Source organism: Petromyzon marinus, chromosome 10, assembly GCF_048934315.1.
Source record: "Petromyzon marinus isolate PM22_M1 ecotype Great Lakes invasive population chromosome 10, UKy_Petmar_22M1.pri1.0, whole genome shotgun sequence".
Lineage (NCBI taxonomy): Eukaryota > Metazoa > Chordata > Hyperoartia > Petromyzontiformes > Petromyzontidae > Petromyzon > Petromyzon marinus.
The window spans coordinates 12,145,220-12,170,311 of NC_133676.1; the positions used below are offsets into that span (position 1 = coordinate 12,145,220).

General features: G+C 53.1%; 1 protein-coding gene across 1 annotated transcript; it reads left to right on the forward strand.

The window, feature by feature from the left end:
* Positions 1-736: 736 nt before the first annotated feature.
* Positions 737-24,646, forward strand: LOC116940885 (5-hydroxytryptamine receptor 5A-like). Its single transcript, XM_032951216.2, has 4 exons — positions 737-2,051; positions 3,229-3,393; positions 14,859-15,050; positions 19,024-24,646. The coding sequence occupies exons 1-4, from the start codon at positions 1,338-1,340 to the stop codon at positions 19,186-19,188; spliced, it is 1,236 nt and encodes a 411-aa protein (XP_032807107.1). The 5' UTR covers positions 737-1,337; the 3' UTR covers positions 19,189-24,646.
* Positions 24,647-25,092: the final 446 nt, after the last annotated feature.

Genomic DNA, 25,092 nt, shown 5'->3' on the forward strand with positions numbered 1-25,092 from the left:
GGACTCACACAAATGTAAACAAGTAATCGCTTAATGCATTTAATCGCGACAATGCATCGAATCGCCGGATCCTTAAACATTTACTAAAGTGACAGCAAAAATATATGTATTAATAATAAAATAAATGCTTCGCACATTTGTCATAGTTCTGTGCCTGACCTTGTTATCCAAGTTTCCCCATGAAAAGCAGTTCATTAGAGGGTCAACGGGCTCCCAAGTGGTTCGACAATGGATGGTCTGTCTGTGTACGTGTCAAGATATTAGCCGGCCGAGAGACAAACAGCGAGAGAGGTGATAGGACGAGAGCGGAGAGAGGTGAGCGATAGGACCGAGATGAGAGAGAGGGGGGAGTTCGAGAAATCACAGAGATGAGTGAGAGAGATAGCAGAGAGAGGTGTGAGAAGGAGAGGGGAGATATGGGAAGGAATATAAAGAGTATGGAGATATAGGAGAGCGAGCCGGGAGACGAGAGAGAGGAAAGAAGAGGGACCGTATAGGAGACGGGAGGCATAGGAGAAAGTGGAGAGAGAAGGGAGAGAAATAGCAGAGAGAGGATTGAAACGAGAGCGAAGGGAGAGAGTGGAAGAAAGGAGTGAGGGGAGAGACGAAAGAGGGGAAGAGGAGAGAGACGAGAGAGAGAGGAGCGACAGAGGAGAGCGAGGTAGAGAAAGAGAGGAGCGGATCAAGAAAGTGTACTGGGTGGTGTGGAGTGTGAGGAGGCGGAGTTCTGTGGGAGGAGGATGAGGAGGATGAGGACGGGGGGAGGAGGGGGTGAGGGGGGATCGCGCGCCTGCAGAGACAAAAACTTGGAGCTCGCCTCGCGCGGTGTCGCGCGCGCGCCCGGCTCGGCTGCCGCACGAACGGCGCGCGGAGCCACGCACGCGCCCGCTCGCCCTCTGCCTCCCGACAGTCAAGGGGACTCCGCACGCACACAGGGGACGGACACGCGCGGAATCAGAAGAACCCATCGCAAGCGAAGGGTGCGAGTTGGTTTAAGCGTTACAAAAATCACAAACCGTAGACCGCTGATTTCCCCCGTCACCCCCCCCCCCCCGCCTTCAATGTGTCACCTAAACGGTGTCAAGGTGTAAGAGGATGCGCCTCGGTCGGGTGGGTGCCGAAGGCGTCCGCACGGGATGCTCAATGTGGTCACACGCGCGTGCGTAATTGCACGCGAACGGAGAATGCCGAGGGTCGCGGGACAGAGTTAGGGCTCTCCATCTCACCTCCCTGCAAGCGACGACCGCCAGTCGCGCTGGTCGTGTCTGCTCTCCGCAGTTGCATCTCAGCGAAATCTGCGCACGGGCGCGAGCGAGCAGAGATCATCACGGGAACGAATGCTGCTACTACTGCTGCTGCTGCTGCTCCACGCCCGTGCCACCATGGCGGATGGCACCACCCCCAGCAGCAGCATCGCATCGAGCGCGTCCGCCAACGTCTCACAGTGGGAACAGAGCGCAAGTCCAACAACCACCGCCATCACCTTCACCACCACCACCACCACCATCACCACCGCCGCCGCCGCCACCTTCGCCTCCACCATCGCCAGCACCGCGGCCTCACCCCACTCCTCCCTTCTGGCCGTGCTCACCCTCACACTCCTCGCAGCGCTCACCTTGGCCACGCTTGCGTGGAACGCGCTCGTGCTCGCCGCCATCCTGCGCGTTCGGAGCTTCCACCGCGCGCCGCACACCCTGGTGGCCTCGCTCGCCGTCTCCGACCTCCTGGTCGCGGCCCTCGTCATGCCCCTGGGCTTCGTGCGGGAGCTGCACGGGCGCAGGTGGCGCCTCGGCCGCACGCTGTGCCACGTGTGGACCTCGTGCGACGTGCTGTGCTGCACGGCGAGCATCTGGAACGTGACGGCCATCGCCCTCGACCGCTACTGGTCCATGGCGAGCCATCTGGAGTACACCCTGCGCTCGCGGAGGCGCCTGTGCGCAGCGATGGTCGCGCTCGCCTGGTTCATGTCGGCCCTCATCGCAGTGGCGCCGCTTGCCTCCGGGCGGGAGCAGGACGGCAGCGGGTACTCGGAGGAGACGCTGAGATGCCAGGTGAGGGTTTGGTCGACACCCGGGCGAAGGTGTTGATGCGCTCTGCGTGTCTTGCTTAATAGAGGTGGATGCGGGGGGGGGGTAATCACCGCGTGGTGACGGCGGGCGGTGGTGTGGGTGCATAAGGGAGAGTTGCGGTGTGTGAAAAAAGAGCTTCATAGCTCATCGGATCCCTCCAGGATAACTACACACTGCTGATTCCGCGTGACGGGGTGGGGTGTGCGTGGACCGACAGCTCGAGTGAGTGCGGGAACTCATGTTGAGTTGTTGGTGCTGCACGCGGTGAGTAGAATATGCAGCTCAGCAGAGTGCGCTGTGATTTGAATGCACACGGCGGTGGTGTCTCAATGATGCCGTCGCTTGCGCACGACGCTGTGCGGAAACAGCGCACGCGCATTTATTGCAGAGAGAGAGAGAGACGAACGCAGACAGTCCTCACGGGCAGAGAGGAAAGAGAGAGTCATTGAGCCTGGACTTCAAGAGGGAGTTGGTAGCACGAAGGACTGGGGGCTGGGGGGGGGGGGGCATTCCATGCATTGGGGGCAGCAGAGGAGAATGAGACGATTGAGCGACCCCATGGCTCCACCGAGTGAGTGACTCACGTGGCCGAATTGGTGCTACCGGTGAGTCGGTTCTCCTGGTGCGTGTGCGCCTATATTCAGTAGGCCCTGCGAGTGAGTAGCGCTTCTTGATGAGTAAGGTTTCTCCCGTCGCATCGGACACTAGTTTACCACCGGTGTGAGCAGGTCCTGCGAATGAGTGGATCCTCCTGGGGAGGGATAAACTCACGTTGCGCCGGTGCCCCTGTTGATAAGTAAGTGGTTCCTCGTAATGGGATAACGAGTCCCGTCGAATAGCTCGTCCGGATGAGTAGGTTCCCCTGGGGAGAAATGAACCTGCAGGTGAAGGGTTCCTCCTCCTAACGAGTGGACAGCAGCTACTCACTGCAGGGCCGTGGTGCTGGCCACCCACCCCCTGATGTGCCGTGCCGCCCTTCGTAAGCACAACTCGCAAACAGCATTCGCCCCAACAGTCTGTTCAAGGCTACACGGGGGATCTTTGTCTCTTGTAGGTAGCGAGCTCCTCGTAATGCGTAGCCACCGCCGTCGCCGCCACCTCCACCTCCGCTCAACCACCCGCCCAGGTGATGAGGCCCCCTCCCATGCTGTCTCACCAGGTGAGCCAGGACCCTCCCCTCGCCGTGTGCTCCACCGTGGGCGCCTTCTACCTCCCGCTCGGCGTGGTGCTCTTCGTCTACTGGAAGATCTACCGCGCGGCCAGGCTACGCTTCGGCAGGCGATGCCGACAGAACGCGGTCACCCCCATCTGCAACCCCGTGCAGGTGATCGACCCACCACCGCCCACCACCACCCACCCACCACCACCCACCACCACCACCACCCACCCACCCACCACCATCCACCACCGCCCCCCCCCCAACACCGCCCCCCCCCACTACCACCCACCACCCACCCCCACCACCACCCACCACCACTCACCACCATCACCGCCCCCCCCACCAACACCCACCCTTTCCACCACCACCCACCCCCGCCACCGACCCACCACCCACCACCACCACCGCCCCCCCACCACCACCCACCCCCACCACCGACCCACCACCAGCCACCACCACCGCCCCCCCCACCACCACCCACCCCACCACCACCACCCACCACCCACCACCGACCCACCACCACCCACCACCGCCCCACCACCCACCCCACCACCACCCACCCCACCACCAGCCACCACCACCGCCACCCCCACCACCACCCACCCCACCATCACCCACCACCCACCCCCACCACCACCCACCCCACCACCACCCACCACCCACCCCCACCACCGACCCACCACCACCCACCACCGCCCCACCACCCACCCCACCACCACCCACCCCACCACCAGCCACCACCACCCCCACCACCACCCACCCCCGATGTTTTCGCTGCACGTGCCGCGGGAGTTTTTGGGCTACTCGTTCAAAAGCGTGATGTTCGACGTTTTACTCTCCACGTGCTGGCAGCTTATTCAGGACATGGTTAGCCCTAACATCAAGCTGGACGCACCCAACTAAAATAAAGACAGAAAAAAAAACGAATTCGGATGGCCGCCAAATTGTTTCCCCTGTCGAGTAATAGAATGTCACTCACACTGGGAAACGCATTCCATTGCATATATATGCATTTGTCAAGAATCTCGCAATGTGGAGACGAGGGTTAGTGGATCGCACAAATGTTGTGAAACTCCCTTCCCGTGGGCATCGAGGAGGTGCCGTATACCCTGGCTCGGCCAGGAGAAGGCAGTACAGCAAGTAGTCGCCCTCTGTTTCCATCTGCACGTGGGATAGAGCGTTGCTCCCTCGCGCGCGTGGCTTCTCTCCAGGCGCTCCGGTTTCGTCCCACGTGTACAAAGACTCATTTTTAATTGGCCGCAAACATCTTAAATAAATCAAATGTTCCAGAATCCTCCTGAAAACAATTTCCTGCGACTGAGTGTGGTTTTCTTAGAAGAATAGTATTAATTACTATTATTAATTACTTGTTTTATAATCATATATACTATACAGTATACATCAATGAAACATAATGTACTTGCCCTTGGGCACATTTTTTAAATTAAAAAATGAGGGTGCGTCGGTGTGAAATTGCCCCCCATCCGCTGGCCTGGAAAGGCCTACGTCCATCAGTGGATTGACCGTGGCTTCTGTTGATGATCTGCACTGAGCGATAGCGACGAGCGGGGTCAGCACCACGGCCGCAATTATAGCAGCGTTCCCCCAACAGCGAGGAGGAGGAGGACAAGCAGGAGGCGAATTAACCGCTTCTCATTGAACTCAAAGTTCGATTCACTCCAGGACGAAGCTTTTCCTACAGCTCGCCGAGACGCAAGCCACGTGCTACTCGCGGCTTCATAGCCCCCCTTCCCACCCCCTCTCCAGAGTCCCCCCCCCCTCCCAGAGCCCCCCCCCCCTCCCAGAGCCTCCCTTCCCAACCCCCCTCCCAGAGCCCCTTCCCTCCCAGAGCCCCCCCTCCCAAAGCCCCCCCTCCCAGATCCCCCCTCCCGCCCCCCCCCTCCCAGAGCCCCCCTCCCCCCCCTCCCAGAGCCCCTTCCCTCCCAGAGCCCCCCCCTCCCACCGCCCCCGACTCCCAGAGCCCCTTCCCTCCCAGAGCCCCCCCTCCCACCCCCCCGCCCGCCCCCCCCTCCCAGAGCCCCCCTCCCAGAGCCCCTTCCCTCCCAGAGCCCCCCCTCCCCCCCCCACTCCCAGATCCCCCCTCCCACCCCCCCTCCCAGAGCCCCTTCCCTCCCAGAGCCCCCCCTCCCAGAGCCCCCCCCTCCCACCCCCCCTCCCACCCCCCCCCCTCCCACCCCCCCTCCCACCCCCCCCCTCCCAGAGCCCCCCTAGAGCCCTCCCCTCCCACCCCCTCCCAGAGCCCCCCCACTTCCACCGCCCTCCACCCCCACCGGGCACGAAGCGCGCCTGTGCTAGGAGCCCGTTCCGACCGCACAGCAGCAGCACCGCGCGACTCGCATTGCTGCTGACGGTGTTGTCGGTGTGTACGTCAAGAGCCCTGTGTGTGTGTGCACGTGTGCGTGCGTGTGTGTGTGTGGACGTGTGTGTGTGTGGACGTGTGTGTGTGTGCACGTGTGCGTGCGTGTGTGTGTGTGGACGTGTGTGTGTGTGGACGTGTGTGTGTGTGCACGTGTGCGTGCGTGTGTGTGTGTGGACGTGTGCGTGTTTGCACGTGTGTCTGTGTGTGTGTGCACGTGTGCGTGCGTGTGTGTGTGTGTGCGTGTATGTGGACGTGTGCGTGCGTGTGTGTGTGTCGACGTGTGTGTGTGTGGACGTGTGTGTGGACGTGGGCGTGCGTGTGTGTGTGTGGACGTGTGCGTGTGTGCATGTGTGCGTGCGTGTGTGTGCGTGTGTGTGGACGTGTGCGTGCGTGTGTGTGCGTGCGTGTGTGTGGACGTGTGTGTGTGGACGTGTGTGTGTGGACGTGTGTGTGCGTTGGTCATGATACTGGCACCTGGTCTGGAGTGATTGGAGGGCATGGGCCAGATCAGCTCAATAACAACGGTAGGAGGCTGCTAGATTATTGTGCAGCCCGTGGGCTTGTAATTACCAACACGCTGTTCCGGCATCGGCGCATCCACACAACATCATGGATGCATGCCAGGTCCAAGCAAGAACATCTGCTGGACTACACAGTGACGGACCAGCGGATGCGAGCCCATGTCCTTGAGACCAGGACCTACCGTGGAGCTGATCTGCCCTCTGGCCATCGACGAGTCATCTGTAAGATGCGCCTGCCATTCTTCCACTCCGGTGGTGGGTGTACACCCAGGACCCCATTCCAACCTAAAGTGCCCTGGTCTCGGTTATCTGATGAAAGTTGCAAGCGAGAATTTCATCATCGCTTGCGGCTGGGATTGGCATCGTCCCCGACTCCTCCTGATGTCGAGGGTAAATGGGCGAGGTTTGGGACTGTGACTCATGCAGCTGCAATGGCTGCTTTGGGTACGCGGTCCAGACCTCCCCAGAGACCCTGGCTGACAGATGAGGTGTTCAGGATAGTTGAGAAAAAGCGACAGGCCCACTGTCATCGGCTACAGAATCCCACGTCAGAGAATGAGGAGGCTTATCGCAGCCTTTGCTCGGAGGTTCGGAGAGCCGTGAGGCGCTGCAAGGATGGGTGGTGGTCGCGGGTTGCTAAGGAGATGGAGTCTGCCTCAGTGGCCCATGATCACAAATCTCTATTTAACTCCATCAAAAAAGTAATCTACAGCGCCACACCTATTACCATCATTAGGGGGAAAAACGGTGATCCAATCTCCGACCCCCAGGAACCGGTTTGCAGATTTGCTGAGCATTTCTGTGAGGTCCTGGGGGAGGGAAAGTCCCTCAGCCAGGAAAACATCGTGGCACAAAGGGAGGATGACCCTGCTGAGGCTGCGGTGCCTCAAATATTGGAAGAAGTCACCCCCTGTGAGTAGCTGGCCGAGGTGCCATCTGTTGAGGAAGTACTGAAGGCGATCCGGAGTCTGAGACCAGGAAAGGCAGCGGGCAGAGATGATCTCCCAAGCGAAATGCTGAGGGAGGGCGGCGTTTGTGCACAGACTGCCCTATATGACATCATAACAACAGTCTGGATCACTGGGCGGGTTCCGCAGGATTGGAAGGATGCCCTGGTGGTCCCCCTTTTTAAGAAGTGCGGTCCCCCTTTTTAAGAAGGGGGACCGCACAGACTGTAACAACTACAGGGGCATCTCACTCCTCAGTGTGCTGGGAAAGGTCCTGGCTTGGATTATTCAACATCGCCTTGCCAGGCACGCTGAGGAGAGGCTTGCGGAGCCCCAATGCGGTTTCAGCAAAGGGCGGTCCTGCACAGATGCCATATTTTCTGTCCGTCTGCTACAGCAGAGGTATATGGAATTCCAACAAGACCTACATCTCTGCTTTATTGACCTGGTCAATGCCTATGATACCATCAGTAGGCGTGGGCTCTGGGTTGTTCTTCGTGCTTTTGGAGTACCTGACCCTCTGCTCAAGATCATTAAGGACCTTCATGATGGTGAGCGGGCCCGGGTAAAACTACGTGGCCGGGAGTCAGAGCCATTGCCTGTACACCTTGGGGTGCGACAGGGATGTCCTCTGGCTCCCACATTATTTAACATCTATTTTGACCACGTAGTTCGTGAAGCCTTCAATAGCTGTACCGGGGGAAACTCCATAGGGTACAGATATAATGGAAGGCTGATCGATGCCCGGGTGCGGTCAAGGGATGGCTCCCTATTGCTCAACCACGTTATGTATGCTGATGATTTGGTAATAGCTGCTCATTCAGAGGAGGAGTTGGAGACGCTGCTGCTGAGACTGGAGCGTGCCACTAAGAGGTGGGGCCTTACCATCAGCCCCACCAAAACCAAGCACCTGCCTGAGTATTTTATACCATCGGACACTCCACCCCCACAACTCCCAATCGGTGATGGGGCAGTTGTGGAGAGAGTGGAGAGTTTCCCATACCTGGGCAGTGTGCTTATGACTGGCTCCAGTTTAATAGCAGAGGTCTCACTCCGAATCAGTCGAGCGGCAATATCTTTTCATCTGCTGCGTAAAGCTGTGTGGAAGCTACCTGGTCTGTCGCTCCGCACTAAGCTTCAGGTCTTCTCGGCCACGGTCATTCCCTCCCTTCTCTACGCTTGCGAAACGTGGACCCCCCTAATGGAGCATCGTCGCCGGTTAGAAACATTTAGGCTGGCCTGCCTACGATCCATCCTGGGTTTAACCAGACGGGATTGTGTGACGAGCTCACAAATCCTTGAAAGATCTGGGCAAGGTCCCATCGGTGAGCTCCTCCGGCGGGGAAGGCTGCGATGGCTGGGTCATGTAGCCCGCATGCCCAGCCACCGCATGCCGAAACAGCTTTTGTTCGGCCGGATTGAGGGGCTAAGCGGGCGCGGCACAGGCTAGAGAAGAGATGGAGTGATGTGGTACAGGAGGACGTGGAGTTGAGTGGACTTGCCAATGACTTGTACCAGCGGTGTCAAGATCGGCCTCTGTGGAGGAGGCTCGTGAAGGACGCTACTGGGCAGTTGGAGGCAGTCGCCCTCCAACAACAACGGAGGGCGGAGGAACGACGCTCAGAACAACGAGCAGAGCGCCGGGTGGCTAAAGCACAGCGGATTTGCACAGTAAGGGGCACAGGTGGTGCATCAGCCAGTCATCTCAGTCAGTCGACCCGTGCCACCTGGGTCTGCCCCGTGACCTCCTGCCAGCGGGCGTTCGACACTTCACGTGGCCTCAGGGTGCACATAGCCTGGCACAAGCGTCGTGGTGACGTCACCGCCACTTAGTGGCGAATGGCGGTTGTTGTTGTTGTTGTTGTGTGCGTGCGTGTGTGTGGACGTGCGTGTGTGGACGTGTGTGTGCGTGCGTGTGCGTGGACGTGTGGGGGGGGGGGCAGCGGTAGTGTTGCGGTTAGCGCGCTGCGGCTACGAACCCGCTCACGGTCACCAACAGTGACGATTAACTGAATGGATCCTGGGCCTCCCCTAGGTAGACTCGGCCTTAAACGAGTATATAGAGCCGTGCGTTCAACATCGCCGCTCGCGAGACGAAGACGTCCTGACCGCCAGGCGAGGTTCGCACTCCCAGGGGCGTTTGGGGGCGTCCGTCCCACCAAGCTGCCGGAGATGAGAAATAATTCTTAGAATAAAAAAAATACTTTTCTATAAATAGTTTTGTTGCGTTTCAACGCGAATTGGCCTCGTGAAGATAACGCTTTAAATTTCGATTTAAAGCTTTCGTGACTGCAAGGATTAATCTTCTTTGGTTCTTTCGGTAAAGTCACGTAGAATGAGAATAAAATAATAAAATAAAACAATAAAATTCCCACGACGTTTCAGCTACTTGTGTTGTGGCTCAAACGTCGTGAGAATTTTATTGTTTTATTTTATTATTTTATTCTCATTCTACGTGACTTTACCGAAATAACCAAAGAAGATAACGCTTTAAGTTGCTCGTATTAGAAGCCACCGCTGCTGCAACACCACGGTCCGATCTGTGCCTCTGGGCGGTCTCGGGGCGTCTGTGAAGGTGTCCGAGTGAGATATCCCCACCCCCCCCCCCTTCGTTCGTTTGCGATGAGCGGCTTGGCATTGGAGCCACGCCGTTGGAGACCCATTCAGGGCCATGGGAAAAGGCGGCCATGGCTTGTAATGACGACGTCACAACGCGAGGTGGCACTGTGCAAGTATAGCAAGGTCCACAGCCTGCACGCTTAGTTTGTTACATTGAACTTCATCGTGTGCGGGTGGGCGCACGACGGTCGGTATTCGTCTGTTGTTATTGGACAGTATGCGGTGTCTTGGTTGCCTTGGCTCATTTGTTGAGTCGTGTCGACAGATCTTTCATTGTTCTTCAGACTTTTTGGCAGTGTCAAAGCGATTGCGTCGCGCAGACTTCAGGGTCATGGGGGCAGCATTTGAGTGTTTTGTTTCGTATTGTTTGCAGATGCCTCCCGTTGGGTAGATAAAACAGTTACGTCGCTTTCACGGGAAGGCCCAATGAGGCGACGAGGTTTTTCTTCACGAGAACAGCATCTTTAACCGAGGTCACTCACGCGACAACCCCACCTCGTGGACATGTCACGATCCGCCAGTGCCGCACGTGGCGCTGCGCTGCTGGTCACCCACCCCCTCATGTGCCGTGCCGGCCTTCATAGTTGCTCGATAACAGCACTTGCCCCGAAAGTCTATTACGCCGTTACGGGGGGGTGGTGGCAGGGGGGGGACGTTGTCATTGTGTGTGTCGGTAATGTGCACAGGTAAGTACACGGCGCGTACAGGGTGGCTCAATGAGTGACGATGATGTCAGGTTTTGTTGAGGCTCAAATATGTACCCAGTGAGATTAATCCGACGTAAAAATCAATGACAGTTTCCTTTGGGGAATGCTCCTTCTGCTCATGGTTATTGTCACAAGATGTAATTTGATTCACCAATGGTGATATATACACACACGCGTATTAGCACACACCACACCAGGTACTAAGGTAAAGCTGAGTCGACCTAGGGGAGGGGCAGTACTGTTTCACTCCACACACAGACACATTTCGCACAGACACTCGACACACAGACACACATTTCACACGCAGACACACTCCACACACAGACACACTCCACACACAGACACTCTCCACACACACACACTCCACACACAGACACTCCACACACAGATACACTCCACACACAGACACACTCCGCACACAGACACACTCCACACACAGACACACTCCACACACACACTCCACACACACATTCCACACACACACACACACACTCCACACACACACTCCACACACAGACACACTCCACACACACACTCCACACACACACACTCCACACACAGACACTCCACACACAGACACACTCCACACACAGACTCCACACACACACACTCCACACACACACTCCACACACAGACACACTCCACACACACACTCCACACACACACACACACTCCACACACAGACACACACCTCCACACACAGACACACTCCACACACTCCACACACACACACTCCACACACACACACTCCACACACAGACACACTCCACACACAGACACACTCCACACACACACACTCCACACACACTCCACACACAGACACACTCCACACGCACACTCCACACACAAACACACTCCACACACAGACACACTCCACACATAGACACACTCCACACACAGACACCTCCACACACAGACACACTCCACACACACACTCCACACACAGACACACTCCACACACAGACACACTCCACACACACACTCCACACACAGACACACTCCACACACACACTCCACACACACACACTCCACACACACACTCCACACACACACTCCACACACAGACACACTCCACACACACTCCACACACACACACACTCCACACACAGACACACTCCACACACAGACACATTCCACACACAGACACACTCCACACACAGACACACTCCACACACACTCCACACACACACACTCCACACACAGACACACTCCACACACACACTCCACGCACACACACTCCACACACACACTCCACACAAAACAACAACAACCGCCATTCGCCACTAAGTGGCGGTGACGTCACCACGACGCTTGTGCCAGGCTATGTGCACCCTGAGGCCACGTGAAGTGTTGAACGCCCGCTGGCAGGAGGTCACGGGGCAGACCCAGGTGCCACGGGTCGACTGACTGAGATGACTGGCTGATGCACCACCTGTGCCCCCTACTGTGCCAACCTGCTGTGATTTAGCCACCCGGCGCTCCGCTCGTTGTTGTGAGCGTCACTCCTCCGCCCTCCGTTGTTGTTGGAGGGCGACTGCCTCCAACTGCCCAGTAGCGTCCTTCACGAGCCTCCTCCACAGAGGCCGATCTTGACACCGCTGGTACCAGTCATCGGCAAGTCAATTCAGTTCCACGTCCTCCTGTACCACATCACTCCATTTCTTCTCTAGCCCGTGCCGCGCCCGTTTAGCCCCCTCAATCCGGCCGAACAAAAGCTGTTTCGGCATGCGGTGGCTGGGCATGCGGGCTACATGACCCAGCCATCGCAGCCTTCCCCGCCGGAGGAGCTCACCAATGGGACCTTGCCCAGATCTTTCAAGGATTTGTGAGCTCCTCACACAATCCAATCTGGTTAAACCCAGGATGGATCGTAGGCAGGCCAGCCTAAATGTTTCTAACCGGCGAAGATGTTCCATTAGGGGGGTCCACGTTTCGCAAACGTAGAGAAGGGAGGGAATGACCGTGGCCGAGAAGACCTGAAGCTTAGTGCGGAGCGACAGACCAGGTAGCTTCCACAGCGTTACGCAACCGATGAAAAGATATTGCCGCTCGACTGATTCGGAGTGAGACCTCTGCTGTTAAACTGGAGCCAGTCATAAGCACACTGCCCAGGTATGGGAAACTCTCCACTCTCTCCACAACTGCCCCATCACCGATTGGGAGTTGTGGGGGTGGAGTGTCCGATGGTACAAAATACCCAGGCAGGTGCTTAGTTTTGATGGGGCTGATGGTAAGGCCCCACCTCTTAGTGGCACGCTCCAGTCTCAGCAGCAGCGTCTCCAACTCCTCCTCTGAATGAGCAGCTATTACCAAATCATCAGCATACATAACGTGGTTGAGCAATAGGGATCCATCCCTTGACCGCACCCGGGCGTCGATCAGCCTCCCATTATATCTGTACCATATGGAGATTCCCCCGGTACAGCTATTGAAGGCTTCACGAACTACGTGGTCAAAATAGATGTTAAATAATGTGCGAGCCAGCGGACATCCCTGTCGCACCCCAAGGTTAACAGGGAATGGCTCTGACTCCCGGCCACGTAGTTTTACCCGGGCCCGCTCTCCATCATGAAGGTCCTTAATGATCGTGAGCAGAGGGTCAGGTACTCCAAACGCACGAAGAACAACCCAGAGCCCAGGCCTACTGATGGTATCATAGGCCTTGACCAGGTCAATAAAGCAGAGATGTAGGTCTTGTTGGAATTCCCTACACCTCTGCTGTAGCAGACGGACAGAAAATATGGCATCTGTGCAGGACCGCCCTTTCCTGAAACCGCATTGGGGCTCTGCAAGCCTCTCCTCAGCGTGCCTGGCAAGGCGATGTTGAATAATCCTTGCCAGGACCTTTCCCGGCACACGCACACACTCCACACACAGACACACTCCACACACACTCTACACACACCCTCCACACACAGACACAATCCACACACAGACACACTCCACACACAGACACACTCCACACACAGACACACTCCACACACAGACACACTCCGCACACAGACACACTCCGCACAGACACTCCACACACAGACACACTCCACACACAGACACATTCCACACACAGACACACTCCACACACACACTCCACACACACACACTCCACACACACACACTCCACACACAGACACACCTCCACACAAGAGCGGTGGTGCACGAATGCCGATGAGGTCGTTTAACATGCAACAACGCAACAACGCAACACAGGCGCGTGCGAAAGGCGTCAAGAGACGTGCAACAGTGACAGACGCACGCAATGATCCCACGACGAAGAGAAGCGTTATCCCCCAAAGAGAAGCGTCATCCCCCGAAGCCCCGCACTCATTTACCGAAGACTGAGCGAATATCGCACGCGGCTTTGAGGCTCCATCAGGTGGGTGTGGGGCCAAGGGCGTGGGGGGAGGGGGCGACGGGAGCGAGAGGAAGGCCACGTGTCAAGGGAGATAAATGAGTGATGCGATGGACTCGCGGAGAGACAGCGGAATGAGAGACGATGTTGAGCGAAGGGGGGAGGGGAGGGGAGAGAAGGGGGGGGTAAGACCGACTTCATGAAAAATTGGCTTCCCATTGTATAGCGAGGAGGAGGGGGTTATATTTATTTTCGAAGGAAAGCTTCGATTGAATCTAAAGGTGGGCAGCCTGATCGGCACGTGCGGTCAGCTTGTTGAGCATATTGCCAAGGGTTCACGTAGAAGCCGCAGTTTGTGTTGGCAACAGGGATCGGAACTTCACCCGCTTAGCATCGCCTTGCCCGTGTCACTTTCGACGGGAGACCAATTGCTTCGCCAGAGTGTTGTGCTCAGCACGAGACTTAGCAAGTTGGACACACTAATGGAGTGAAACCAAGCAATCTTCTAAGGCTGTCATTGTCTTTATTGGGGGTGGGGGGGGGATGCTCATCATTGAAAGGCTTTATTTGCTGATTGTTCTGGTTGTGAGCACAGACTCCGCTAGATTTGCGGAGCATCGTTAAGAATCGTCAGACCGTCGCGGCCGTCTGTGAACAATGAACGTCAGTCCCGCGTTTTGTCATTTGTTTGCAACTGTTGTGGCTCTGGTATACAGACACAAGGCGACATTGGGACCGACAGCATACACGTCCGTTCACCATGGGAGTCCAGTTCACCATGGGAGTCAAGTTCACCACGGGAGTGTAGTTTACCATAGAAGTCCAGTTTACCATAAAAATCCAGTTTACCATTACTCGGTGTGGTTGGGTGTGGTTGAGTGTGGTTGAGCGTACCTGTGTGTGTGTGTGGTTACGTGCGGTCGGCTATCCGCTCGTGGCTGACTCTACTCACTTGAACAACAACAACCACAACAACAGTAGCAGCGGCAGCTGTACAACAAACAAACACACCGGAGGAAAAACCTGACGCCGCTCTGATCCGGCGCGTGGCATCGATCCGCCGGCTCGACGTGATCCAGTTTCGCGTTTCTTCTGTTCACGATGCAGGACGATCACCAGGAGTCGGCCAGCTCCCGCAAGCCCGAGGCCGTCTTCTCGGCTCGTCACGCCGCCGTCACTTTCCAGGTGGCCGAGGGGGAGTCGTGGAGGGAGCGAAAGGAACGCAGGGCGGCGCTCATGGTTGGACTTCTCATCGGCGTCTTTGCGCTCTGCTGGATTCCGTTCTTCGCCGCCGAGTTGGTGAGGGCAGCTGCGACGCCGAGACTTTAGAGCGGTGCTTTTCATCGCAAGGCCCCCGAGCGAGCCACTGGCGGGCCCCAGGTGGCCTTTAGTACAACCCCTGACGTGCGGTCCACGACAATACACAAAGAGTGAAAAGGCCTCTCGCAGGCAGTGCGGTGGCCCTCACACTGATGATTTCTTATCGACGAAAGATGCCCCACCCCCCTCTCTAAAAGTCAGTGAAGAACTGCTTTAAAGGATGGCGATCATCCTCATCACCAGCAGCAGCAGAAGTAACAACAGCAACAGCAGTAGCAGCTACAGAAACAACTGCAGCCACATTCGCACAAGCATCGTCATCAGCATCATCATCAACATGTTGACGCTTTTTTCACAACTATGATAGCGCTGCTTGTTGCTGGCCGTGTTGCGCCAGTGCTCGGCATTCACATTAAAATAATCATTTAATATTATCAGCCGCAGCTGCAAAAATTAATTGCAGCAGAAATAAGAGAAAAAGTTTCAGCAGCAGCAGTATCATTACCATCAACTGGATCACCAACAGCAGTATAATATTTCGGTTTAAAGCTTTCGTGACTGCAAGGATTCATCTTCTTTGGTTCTTTCGGTAAAGTCACGTAGAATGAGAATAAAATAATAAATTGAGAAAATAAAATAGCACAATAATATTCTCACGACTGTTCGGCCACAACACAAGCGGCCTTCATCAGGTGAAGGGACGAGACTGTCTGGAGTATAATAATTAGAGACAGCAGTTACAGAAACATCATCATCAGCAGCGTAATAAATATTCAGCAGCAGCAACAGCAGTATCAACACAAGGAAACGTAACAGTAGCAGCAACATGCCTGTCACGCAACTTATTGCAAAAGGCGTCCGAAACAAGCAGCAGCAGGATCTCAAATAGTTGTTCACGTAGCCCAGTTCGGGGCTCTGCAGTGACCTCTGATGTTCTCAGGATCGTGTGCTGTCTGGCAAGGTCATGGTTGAGGAGGTCATGCATGCATGACCTATCTCATAAATGAATATATATTTCATCAGTTAAGTTAAATAAGTTACCGAGAAAGTAACTGCTTGGTGTTATGGTGAGAGACAGAGGAACACGTGGATAATTATTAACCATGCACGGGTTAATGTCCTCTTCCAAACTGCTTGTAAAAGTAAAGAGGGGGTGATGGCTGAATAATAATGACAGTGGCAGCCAATGAACGGTCCGCGTTCGAGAGAACGTCGACTGAGGAGCTGGAGCTATGAAATCAGCCGGTGTGCAGGTGCTAGGATCATGAGAAGTGGCAGTGGCTTGGGGAGAGGCCTTCGTCCAGCAGTGGATTGATTATGGATGATGATGATGATAATATTGGCGAAGAAAATCATCAAAAGTAATTGAACAATAATTAATAGTTCACAAGATATTACTGAGTAGGAATGCATATATGGGGTATTACTTGTTGGGCATCGCTCATATAATGTATTCGCTAAAGCCCCTCTTGGGTACGTAGATTTTAATTTGATCCATCCCGTTTTAGATATATTTCTAGTCCAACGTTAGTCTTGTGTGAGATGTCCCCTTACTGGAGATAATGAAAATTCAAGTTTCTTCACCTTGTTCAACACAGGACATTAATTTGAAGTGATATTTAGGGAAAACAGGAGTGACAGGTCAGGCAATTGGCTTTTCGTCGAAGCCAATACCTTGTCTGCAGCAATAAATCTCTCTTGCCCAAGAGTGATGCCCTGAAAAAAATAGCCTCGGTGCTATTTTTATTCATATACGTATTGACATTTCAAAACGCCGCATGACATCGATATTCACATTTTCTAATCCACACGTCTGTTGCCAGAACGTTATGCAAGACGAACATTTTATAAAAGCGATGTCAGGCAGTCGAATGAAAATGCAAACAGTTGGAGACAGACGTTTGTCGAATGTTGAATCAATCTGCCCAGATGGGTGGGCAGATTCAGGCAAATCTGTGCGGCAATGTCAGAGAGGGCCTTCATTAAGTTACTGCGGTATTATTAATTTATCTTCTTTGGTTCTTTCGGTAAAGTCACGTAGAATGAGAATAAAATAATAAATTGATAAAATAAAATAACACAATAATATTCTCACGACGTTTCGGCCACAACACAAGCGGCCTTCATCAGGTGAAGGGACGAGACTGTCTGGTAGGACAGCGCTGGAGTGAAAGAGCCACGTTCAGATCACGACCTTTAAGCTGTGTTAGAGGAAACAAAGCGCCTTGACAAAGGAATTAGCATATAATTTAGCATTGAAATGGCTGAGTGATTAGCTTGTGACTGGTCACAGAAATAGCTATGTTAAAAGTTAAAGCATACACATTTCAATGCTAAATTATATGCTAATTCCTTTGTCAAGGCGCTTTGTTTCCTCTCACACAGCTTAAAGGTCGTGATCTGAACGTGGCTCTTTCACTCCAGCGCTGTCCTACCAGACAGTCTCGTCCCTTCACCTGATGAAGGCCGCTTGTGTTGTGGCCGAAACGTCGTGAGAATATTATTGTGTTATTTTATTTTATCAATTTATTATTTTATTCTCATTCTACGTGACTTTACCGAAAGAACCAAAGAGGATGAATCACTGCAGTCACGAAAGCTTTAAATCGAAATTATTAATTTAGTTAGTGTGTCTTTTAAAATTCTAGTAGGCTTAGTCTAGCCAAGAAACACTCTAGGAATTTTAGCTAGGGGGTTATAGTCTGTGGATTTTATTTGATTACTTTTAGCCAGCTCAACCACAGCAGATTTCCTGGACTTTCTAGGCAGTCTCGCATTGGATGGGTTTTGAGTTGAAGCACTTCAATTGAATCGTTTGGAAGTTTCTGAAGTGCGTTCCGTAATTGGGATAGGGCTAACAACCACGTCTCATCACGTTTAACCAATCAAGACACGACACTCACTGCGCTCTTGCATCTGATATGTATGAACCAGGGCTTAATTTCTCACGGAACATGCTGCCGAGCCACTGGCAGACCGGGAGGTGTGGCACGTGACTCGTAGCCACAGCCATAGGCGCTGAGTGTACCGCATGTGGTGTGACGGGATGCGGGAATATTTTGCAGATCGCCGACCTGGCAAGACCTGGCTGGAATTGAAGCCCCAGCGTGTGACGTCCTGTGACCCTTTATTTGAAAAGAGAGAGAGAGGGAATTGGCACAGCGTTTAATCTTTCATCCATTCGTTATCCGGGTTTTCTCCAATGTAGTCTCTGTTGATACGGCCTTCCACCAGCAGTAGATTGACAAAGCGATGGGAATTATGGTTATTGTCAGCATTTATCTTCACCGGCTCTTTTTATTTAAATGCAAACGACAGCGAGTCTGTTTGAAAAATGAGCTGAAATTTACCAAACCATTATAATACAGTACTCAGCTTAAACGTTTCTCCCTCTGGATCTAAACCTCGCAAGACAGTACTTTTCACGATGGCAATAGTTATCCGTCTGCTGATGATCATGATGAACCTGCTGCTGATGCCCATTGCGGTAATTTGCTGCTGCTACTACTGCGGCTGATGATAACTCCGTTGCTGTTTCCGTTGCTGCGTGCGCTGGTAATATTGCTTCAGTGATGATATCACTGCTGCTACTGCTGATGATTCCGCAGTTGCCGCTGACTACGATTCTGCATCTGTTACCTCTGCTGCTGATACTGCTGCAGTTGCTGCTGCTGACGACGACAATAATGATAGTACTTCTATCGCTGCTGACGCAGATACGGCTGCTGCTGATAGTTGTGATCCTGCTGTTGATCATTTATCTTACGCTGCTGCTGCTGCTGCTTGTTCGTGACGATGCGGTGATGCTGACTCTGCTGCTACTTCTGACGATAATCATTTTTCGGCCGCTGTTGCTGCTGCCACTGCTGCTAATGGTTTTGCTGCTGATGTGATGGCTGCTGCTGCTGATGATGATGATACGACGATGATGACGAGGTCGCTTTCTGCGCAGGTGAGCCCTCTGTGCGGACCTGCGTGTGACGTTTCGCTGGAGTGGAAGAGCGTGTTCCTTTGGCTCGGTTACTCCAACTCGTTCTTCAATCCGCTCATCTACACCGCCTTCAACCGCAACTACAACAGCGCCTTCCGCAGCCTGTGCGCCTGCAGCCAGCGGTGACGCCTCCGTTCGCCGAAGCGACAAACAAGCCGGCACCGAAGCAAAACGCCTCGGTCTTAGCCGGATAAGTCCCTGGGGCGGGTGGGGGGGGCTGGCTTCTCCCGTTCATTCTCACCGCCACCGAGGCGTTCGAATTATTTTCGGGCATCTTGTCCCGGTTAAAAATAAAATTTCAGATCTGGCCTCTGGCGAGACTGCGGCAGGGGCATTTGAATGGCCGCGGTGAGATGTGATGTGATCCGCAGCTTTTCTTTGGGTTGCCGAGGGATTTAAGCGAGTGCCATGGACCGTCCAGCACTTGCAAATCGTGTCACTGTTGTGCGTGCTCGACTCGCCATAAGGACAAGAGGGGCGTGACCTTAGTAGTGGGAGGGGCTACCTTGGTAGTGGGCGGAGCTACCTTGGTGGTGTGCGGAACTACCTTAAGTAGTGAGAGGGGCTACCTTAGTCGTGGAAGGGGCTAACTTGATCGTGGGCGGGGCAAGCTTAGTAGTGAGCGGGGCTTCCAGAGGAGGAGGCGGGGCCTACGAGTCATGGGTGGGCCACACGTCAGGTAGGGGGGGAGATAGTAGTTTAAGTGGGCGTGGCTATGTAGAAGTGGGCCGGGCTTTCCGGATTACCGTGTGTCCAAGGTTGAGCGTCACCTACCGAACTCGCCTAACGCGGACGTGTCGAATGGCCACGTCAGCCACCGCGGGCGGCTTGAGAAGGAAGCCGCTTGCACTTACTTAGAATTGGACAGCAGTGTATTGATTGTTGTTGTATGCGTGGCTTAACGCCGATTGCTGGATGCTTTGGAGCGATCAGGCGTGGTGGTAGCGGTGATGGTGGCACGTGCATGTGATTCAGTGCTCTGGAGGCAAGGGTTGGTGGATCACCAAGCGGTTGTTTTTTTAGTTGGCTGCGAGGTGGTGACTACGAGATGGATTGTGCAGTCATGAGCTCTTGAAGCCATCTGTGCGGAGTTTTGAACGTTGTCCCCTCGCTTGCGTGGTGGAGTTTTTTGTTGGTGTTTCTCCCCAGTTCCTCCGGTTTCCTCCCGCGTGTGAAATTTCTCATTTTGTAAAAAGAGGAATCGGCCAAACTTCTCAAACCGAGCCCCGTTGGACAACAGCGGCCAGACACTCTAACAAATAAACAACACTGACAAACACGTGTCTGGATGGCGTGGCTGGCTGTAGCCTACGGAGTTTTTTCGTTTCTAAATAGAGGTGGCCGTACAGCATGTGGGATCGTGACCCCCCCCCCCCCATATATGTGAGAACCGTGCATTGTATGTGTGTTAGGGGGGAGTGGAATCGGCCCGAACATCACGGTGCATCGACCCAGCTGAAAAAAGCTCTGAGACACACTCGGTGAGGCTTCTGGGGACACGCGATACGATTAACCCAGGAGTGGGCAAATCTTTTGACTCGCGGGCCATAATGGGTTCTAAAATTTGACAGAGGGGCCGGGCCAGGAACAGATGGATGGAGTGTTTGTGTGAACTCATATAAATGACATGTAAAAATCATTACATGAAATTATTTGGCCTTTAACAGGTAGCAAAGCATTTATTTGCAAGGCAATTAAAAAAATTGTACGAACGTGAACAATACAAAAAAATGTCGTAACGTGACTGATCAAACATCGTGAAAACATCTGAGGCCTGCGCCCAAACCAATTACCTCACTTGAACTTCTTTATTATCTACATTAACAGGTTAGGGCAGCCACGCAGGCTGTGTGACGGAGATTTGGCTCCAACCTCGCTGCAGCAACACATCATCACTTTCAGTGGGAACAGTGTTGTTGCTCTCCCACTTTTGCCAGTGCATCCAAGTCTGGAGTTATTTTGGTTGTGGCAATTCTCAGGATAAATCTGAGGTGCTGATCCGTTAACTTTGATCTGTGACGGGCTTTGTTGGCGTTCATGACGCTGAATGTCTGCTCACACACATAAGGCGAGCCAAACAAAGTCAGCATCTTCTGTGCAGTCCTCCGGAGATTTGGAAACGTGGCTCTGTTAAGTGAAGCATAAAAGTCATTCAGTTTAACAGAGTTGAACTTCTCCTTTAGGACGGAGTCAGACTGAAGATCTATCAGTTCCAACTGCAGCTCCTGTGGTGCTGTTTCAGAGTCTTGTGACAGGGGACAGGACACCAGCTGAAGTGACTGTTCAATGTTTTCGAAATCAGAGAACCTACGGCAGAATTCTCCGTGCAGGTCCTCAAGTGATTTGCTGTATTTTTTGCGTTTCGCGGTGCCTCTTCCTGCATGGCAAGTGTGGGGAAATGAGCGAAAGATTTGTTCGCAATTTGTCTGGAGAACAAAGTGAGCTTGGATTTGAAGGCTTTCACATGTTTGTACATGTCGTGAACAAACTGATCTTTCCCCTGCAGTTTCACATTAAGCTCATTCATGTGTGAAAATATGTCCACAGCAAACGCAAAGTCACTAAGCCAGTTCTTGTCGCTTAGCTCAGGGAATTCGTCAGATTTCCCCATCAACTCCAAAATGCGATGGTGTCCTCTTTCAGCTCCCACACTCGTTGTAACACTTTCCCCAAACTTAACCAGCGGACACGAGAGTGGTACAGCAAGTCCTGATGATCCGCATCAGTTTCCTCCAGGAACGTAATAAACTGACCGTGCTGAAGTCCCCTTGCTCGTATAAAGTTAAGTTTTACGGCTGGATTCACGACATGATTAAGCTGCAATAGAGACTTACACAGGGATTCCTGATGGATGATGCAGTGAAGGAAAATAAGATCCTGGTCAGGGTTTTCCTCTTTCACTTTATTCTGGATTCTTTTCAGCAGCCCAACATTTTTTCCAGTTAAATTTGGCGATCCATTCGTTGTGACATTGACAAGTTTACTCCAAGGTAGCTTCATTCTTTCGATGACAGCAGACACCTGGTTATACAAGTCCTATCCCCGCGTTGTTCCTTTCAGGGACTCCATGGTCAAAAACTTCTCTGTTATCGCAAAACTGTCGTCAATGCCTCGGATAAAAATGAGGAGCTGAGCAGTGTCTTTTACGTCCGTACTTTCATCCAGTGCTAGTGAATATAACTCAAAGGAATCAGACTTTTTGTTTAATTGGCTGGCTATATTTTCATCAATCAGTTCCACACAGCAAGTCACAGTCCTGCGTGATGAACTGACTTTTTCAAATTTGCTTTTGATCTCCGGATACAAAATGTCTGCTGTCTGTACCATGCATTCTTTTACAAACTCGCCTTCAGAGAAAGGCTTGCTAGCCTTTGCTATTTCGAATGCCACTAAAAAAACTTGCCTTGGTAGTTGACTCTTGAATCGCAATTTGTCGGTGAAAAAAATGTTGCTGAGTCTGTAAATTAGCCGCCAACCTCTGAGCCGTAGCCACCCATTCTTGCGTTGGCTGCTTGCTAGCGTCATTAGCATGCTTCGTAGCAAAGTGACGGCTGATGTTCTACTCCTTGAAAACTGCAACAGTTTCTCGGCATATCAGGCATACAGCCTTCGATTGGACTTCAGTGAAAAGTATTTTGTTGTCCACTCCGTGTTAAACACTCGGCACTCATTGTCCACTTTTCGTTTCCTTGATCCGCTCATTTTACAGAAGGACTCAAAGGGCAAGGCGAAAAAGTGAAGGGAGCACCGTATCTAACTCAGCAATGTAAACAAACCCTGAAAATGGCGCTGACGGCCCACAATGCATTGCGAGATCATGTGCCCTTTCGAGCCCTATACACCACACTCCCGGTCAAAGTGCGCCATCTAATGGGGAAATGGGGGCATTGCAGGAGAACGGTAAAATTCAATTTAATAATAATATTTGGACAGGTTCGGCGGGCCGGATTAAAAAGCCCAACGGACCGTATACACCCCGGGGGCCATACTTTGCCCATGTCTGGATTAACCGCATTACAATGCGAAGAGGGAAGTAGGCTAATCACAAGCAGAGAACGTTCGTTGTACGTTTTGACCTTAATGGTGCAACCCTGATCTGCGGGCATGTGTAATTGGAGCCGCGTCCGAGGAGAGCAATCGATGCGAATGTTTGATTATTGGGTGAAGATGAGGTGATAGGCGAGTGTCAGGTGAGCGTTGAGTGATATGTGAGTGTCAGGTGAGGGTCAGATGAGCGTCAGGTGGTAGGTGAGTGTCAGGTGAGGGCCAGCTGATAGGTGAGTGTCAGTTGAGCGTCACGTGATTAATTCAAGTAAAGAGACCTCCGTGTGTCAGGCGTTGTGACGTCGAGCGTTGTGATGCAGAAGGGCTCTCCGTGCCAAGCGGTGCCATCGTTTAACAGTCACGTGGCGCGTGCAGCGTGCAATGGCCATTGACCCGACCTGTATTTCAATGGAGAAAGACTGGCTACTTAATTCTATTATTATCACGCTCGTGGGCCAAGGAGAGCTTCAATGAGTCTCACGGCTCGTTTACAGGAGGGCCCTGCCAAAGTGTTGTGCAGTGGGGTGGGCGGTTACTGCTCGTGTATATTAATTTATTATTATTATAATAATGCGCGTTCCATCCTAGGATCCAAATGCGCAATGCATGAAAATCAGGAAACAAAAACATAATCAGGGCCAACCGACCAAACTAGAGAGGGGAGGCTCAGTTTAAAGAGATGGGATTTTGAAAGCAGATTTGAATATATACTCGCCTTTTGCCCGTCCAAGGACGGGTGTATTGCAGTAAATCTGAAACTTGCAAGCGAAAAGCAGATCGCGACATGATATTCATTGCATCCATTCGTGTGCAATTTGTAATGCTGCGGTGACACAGACTTATTTCATTTAAAAGTTATAATCCCTTGTTCATCATGACGTCCTTTTTACTTCTATGTCTCAAAAGCGTTACGGAGATCACGTGACGTGAGGGTTCTGCCTTTGTAGTGAGGGTTGTAAGTTGACGCTGAGGAGGGGGGAGGAGGCGCCTCGCCCCCCCGTGTGGAGTGACGTCACCCTCTATTATGAATGGGGGGGGGTATCTATTTGGAGGACGTCACCTGTTCATGGTTATTAGTCAGGGGGGCTAATCGACGTGGAGTGACGTCACCTGCTCATGATTATTAATGAGGGGGGATGGTCGACGTGGAGTGACGTCACCTGCTCACGATTATTAATGAGGGGGGGCTGGTCGACGTGGAGTGACGTCACGCGCGTTACACACTGACATTCTTGGATAAATATAGTAGTCAACAATGTCTGCCGACTCCGTTATGCCCGATCGAGTGAATATTCCAATTTGAGTAATTCGCGGGGTCCTTTTTTCATGTCAAACGCGGACCGCGGTCGAGAAGCGTGGCGACGGAGAGACCCTCGCGATGTGCGTGGCCTGCCGTGCCCCCCACCCCCGCGAAAGTTGTCCTCGTGAGGCCGCGGTGTTCGGGTGGAATCTGCAGCGAACGCTCCGATGGCAACGTGATGATGCATGAGCGACCCGTTGTGAGTATTGCCCATTAAAAGCGGGTTCACCTCTCTTACAACATCGTCTTGTTCTGTCGTTCTTATATGTAATCTTTTAAAATATATATGTATTGCTCTGATTAAACGATGTTTTTTTTTAGCACAAGGCCAAAAGGCCCCAAAGACGTCAAACGGCCAGCAACAAACTGCACCTCATTGCTTAATTGTGACCGGTCAACGAGGGCGATTGTGCCTTGTGTGCAGATTAATCGATGTGCACCGATTCTGTCGGCTCACGGTGTACGCTTGGAATCGTGTAAGAGTCGACATGTCTCGCTGTGTGTCGTTGCTTGGGCAGGAGACGCGGGGTCAGCGGTTCGCGGACCGCGCGCGACGATGTTGTCAACTTGTAACGCTTACTCTGCGATGGAGACAGAGAGAGAACGACTCAGAGGCGTGAGGAGGAGCCACGGACAAGCGGGAAGAAACCCAGCAGCAGCAGCCAGGCGGCGAGCCGGCGCCAAAT

What these genes read in the sequence shown, in the direction of transcription:
- LOC116940885 (XM_032951216.2), top strand. Translation starts at nt 1,338, where the DNA reads ATGCTGCTACTACTGCTGCTGCTGCTGCTCCACGCCCGTGCCACCATG. An exon ending in CCATCTGCAACCCCGTGCAG is followed by an intron (nt 3,394 to 14,858) that starts GTGATCGACCCA and finishes TTCACGATGCAG; the next exon opens with GACGATCACCAGGAGTCGGC. An exon ending in CGTTCTTCGCCGCCGAGTTG is followed by an intron (nt 15,051 to 19,023) that starts GTGAGGGCAGCT and finishes CTTTCTGCGCAG; the next exon opens with GTGAGCCCTCTGTGCGGACC.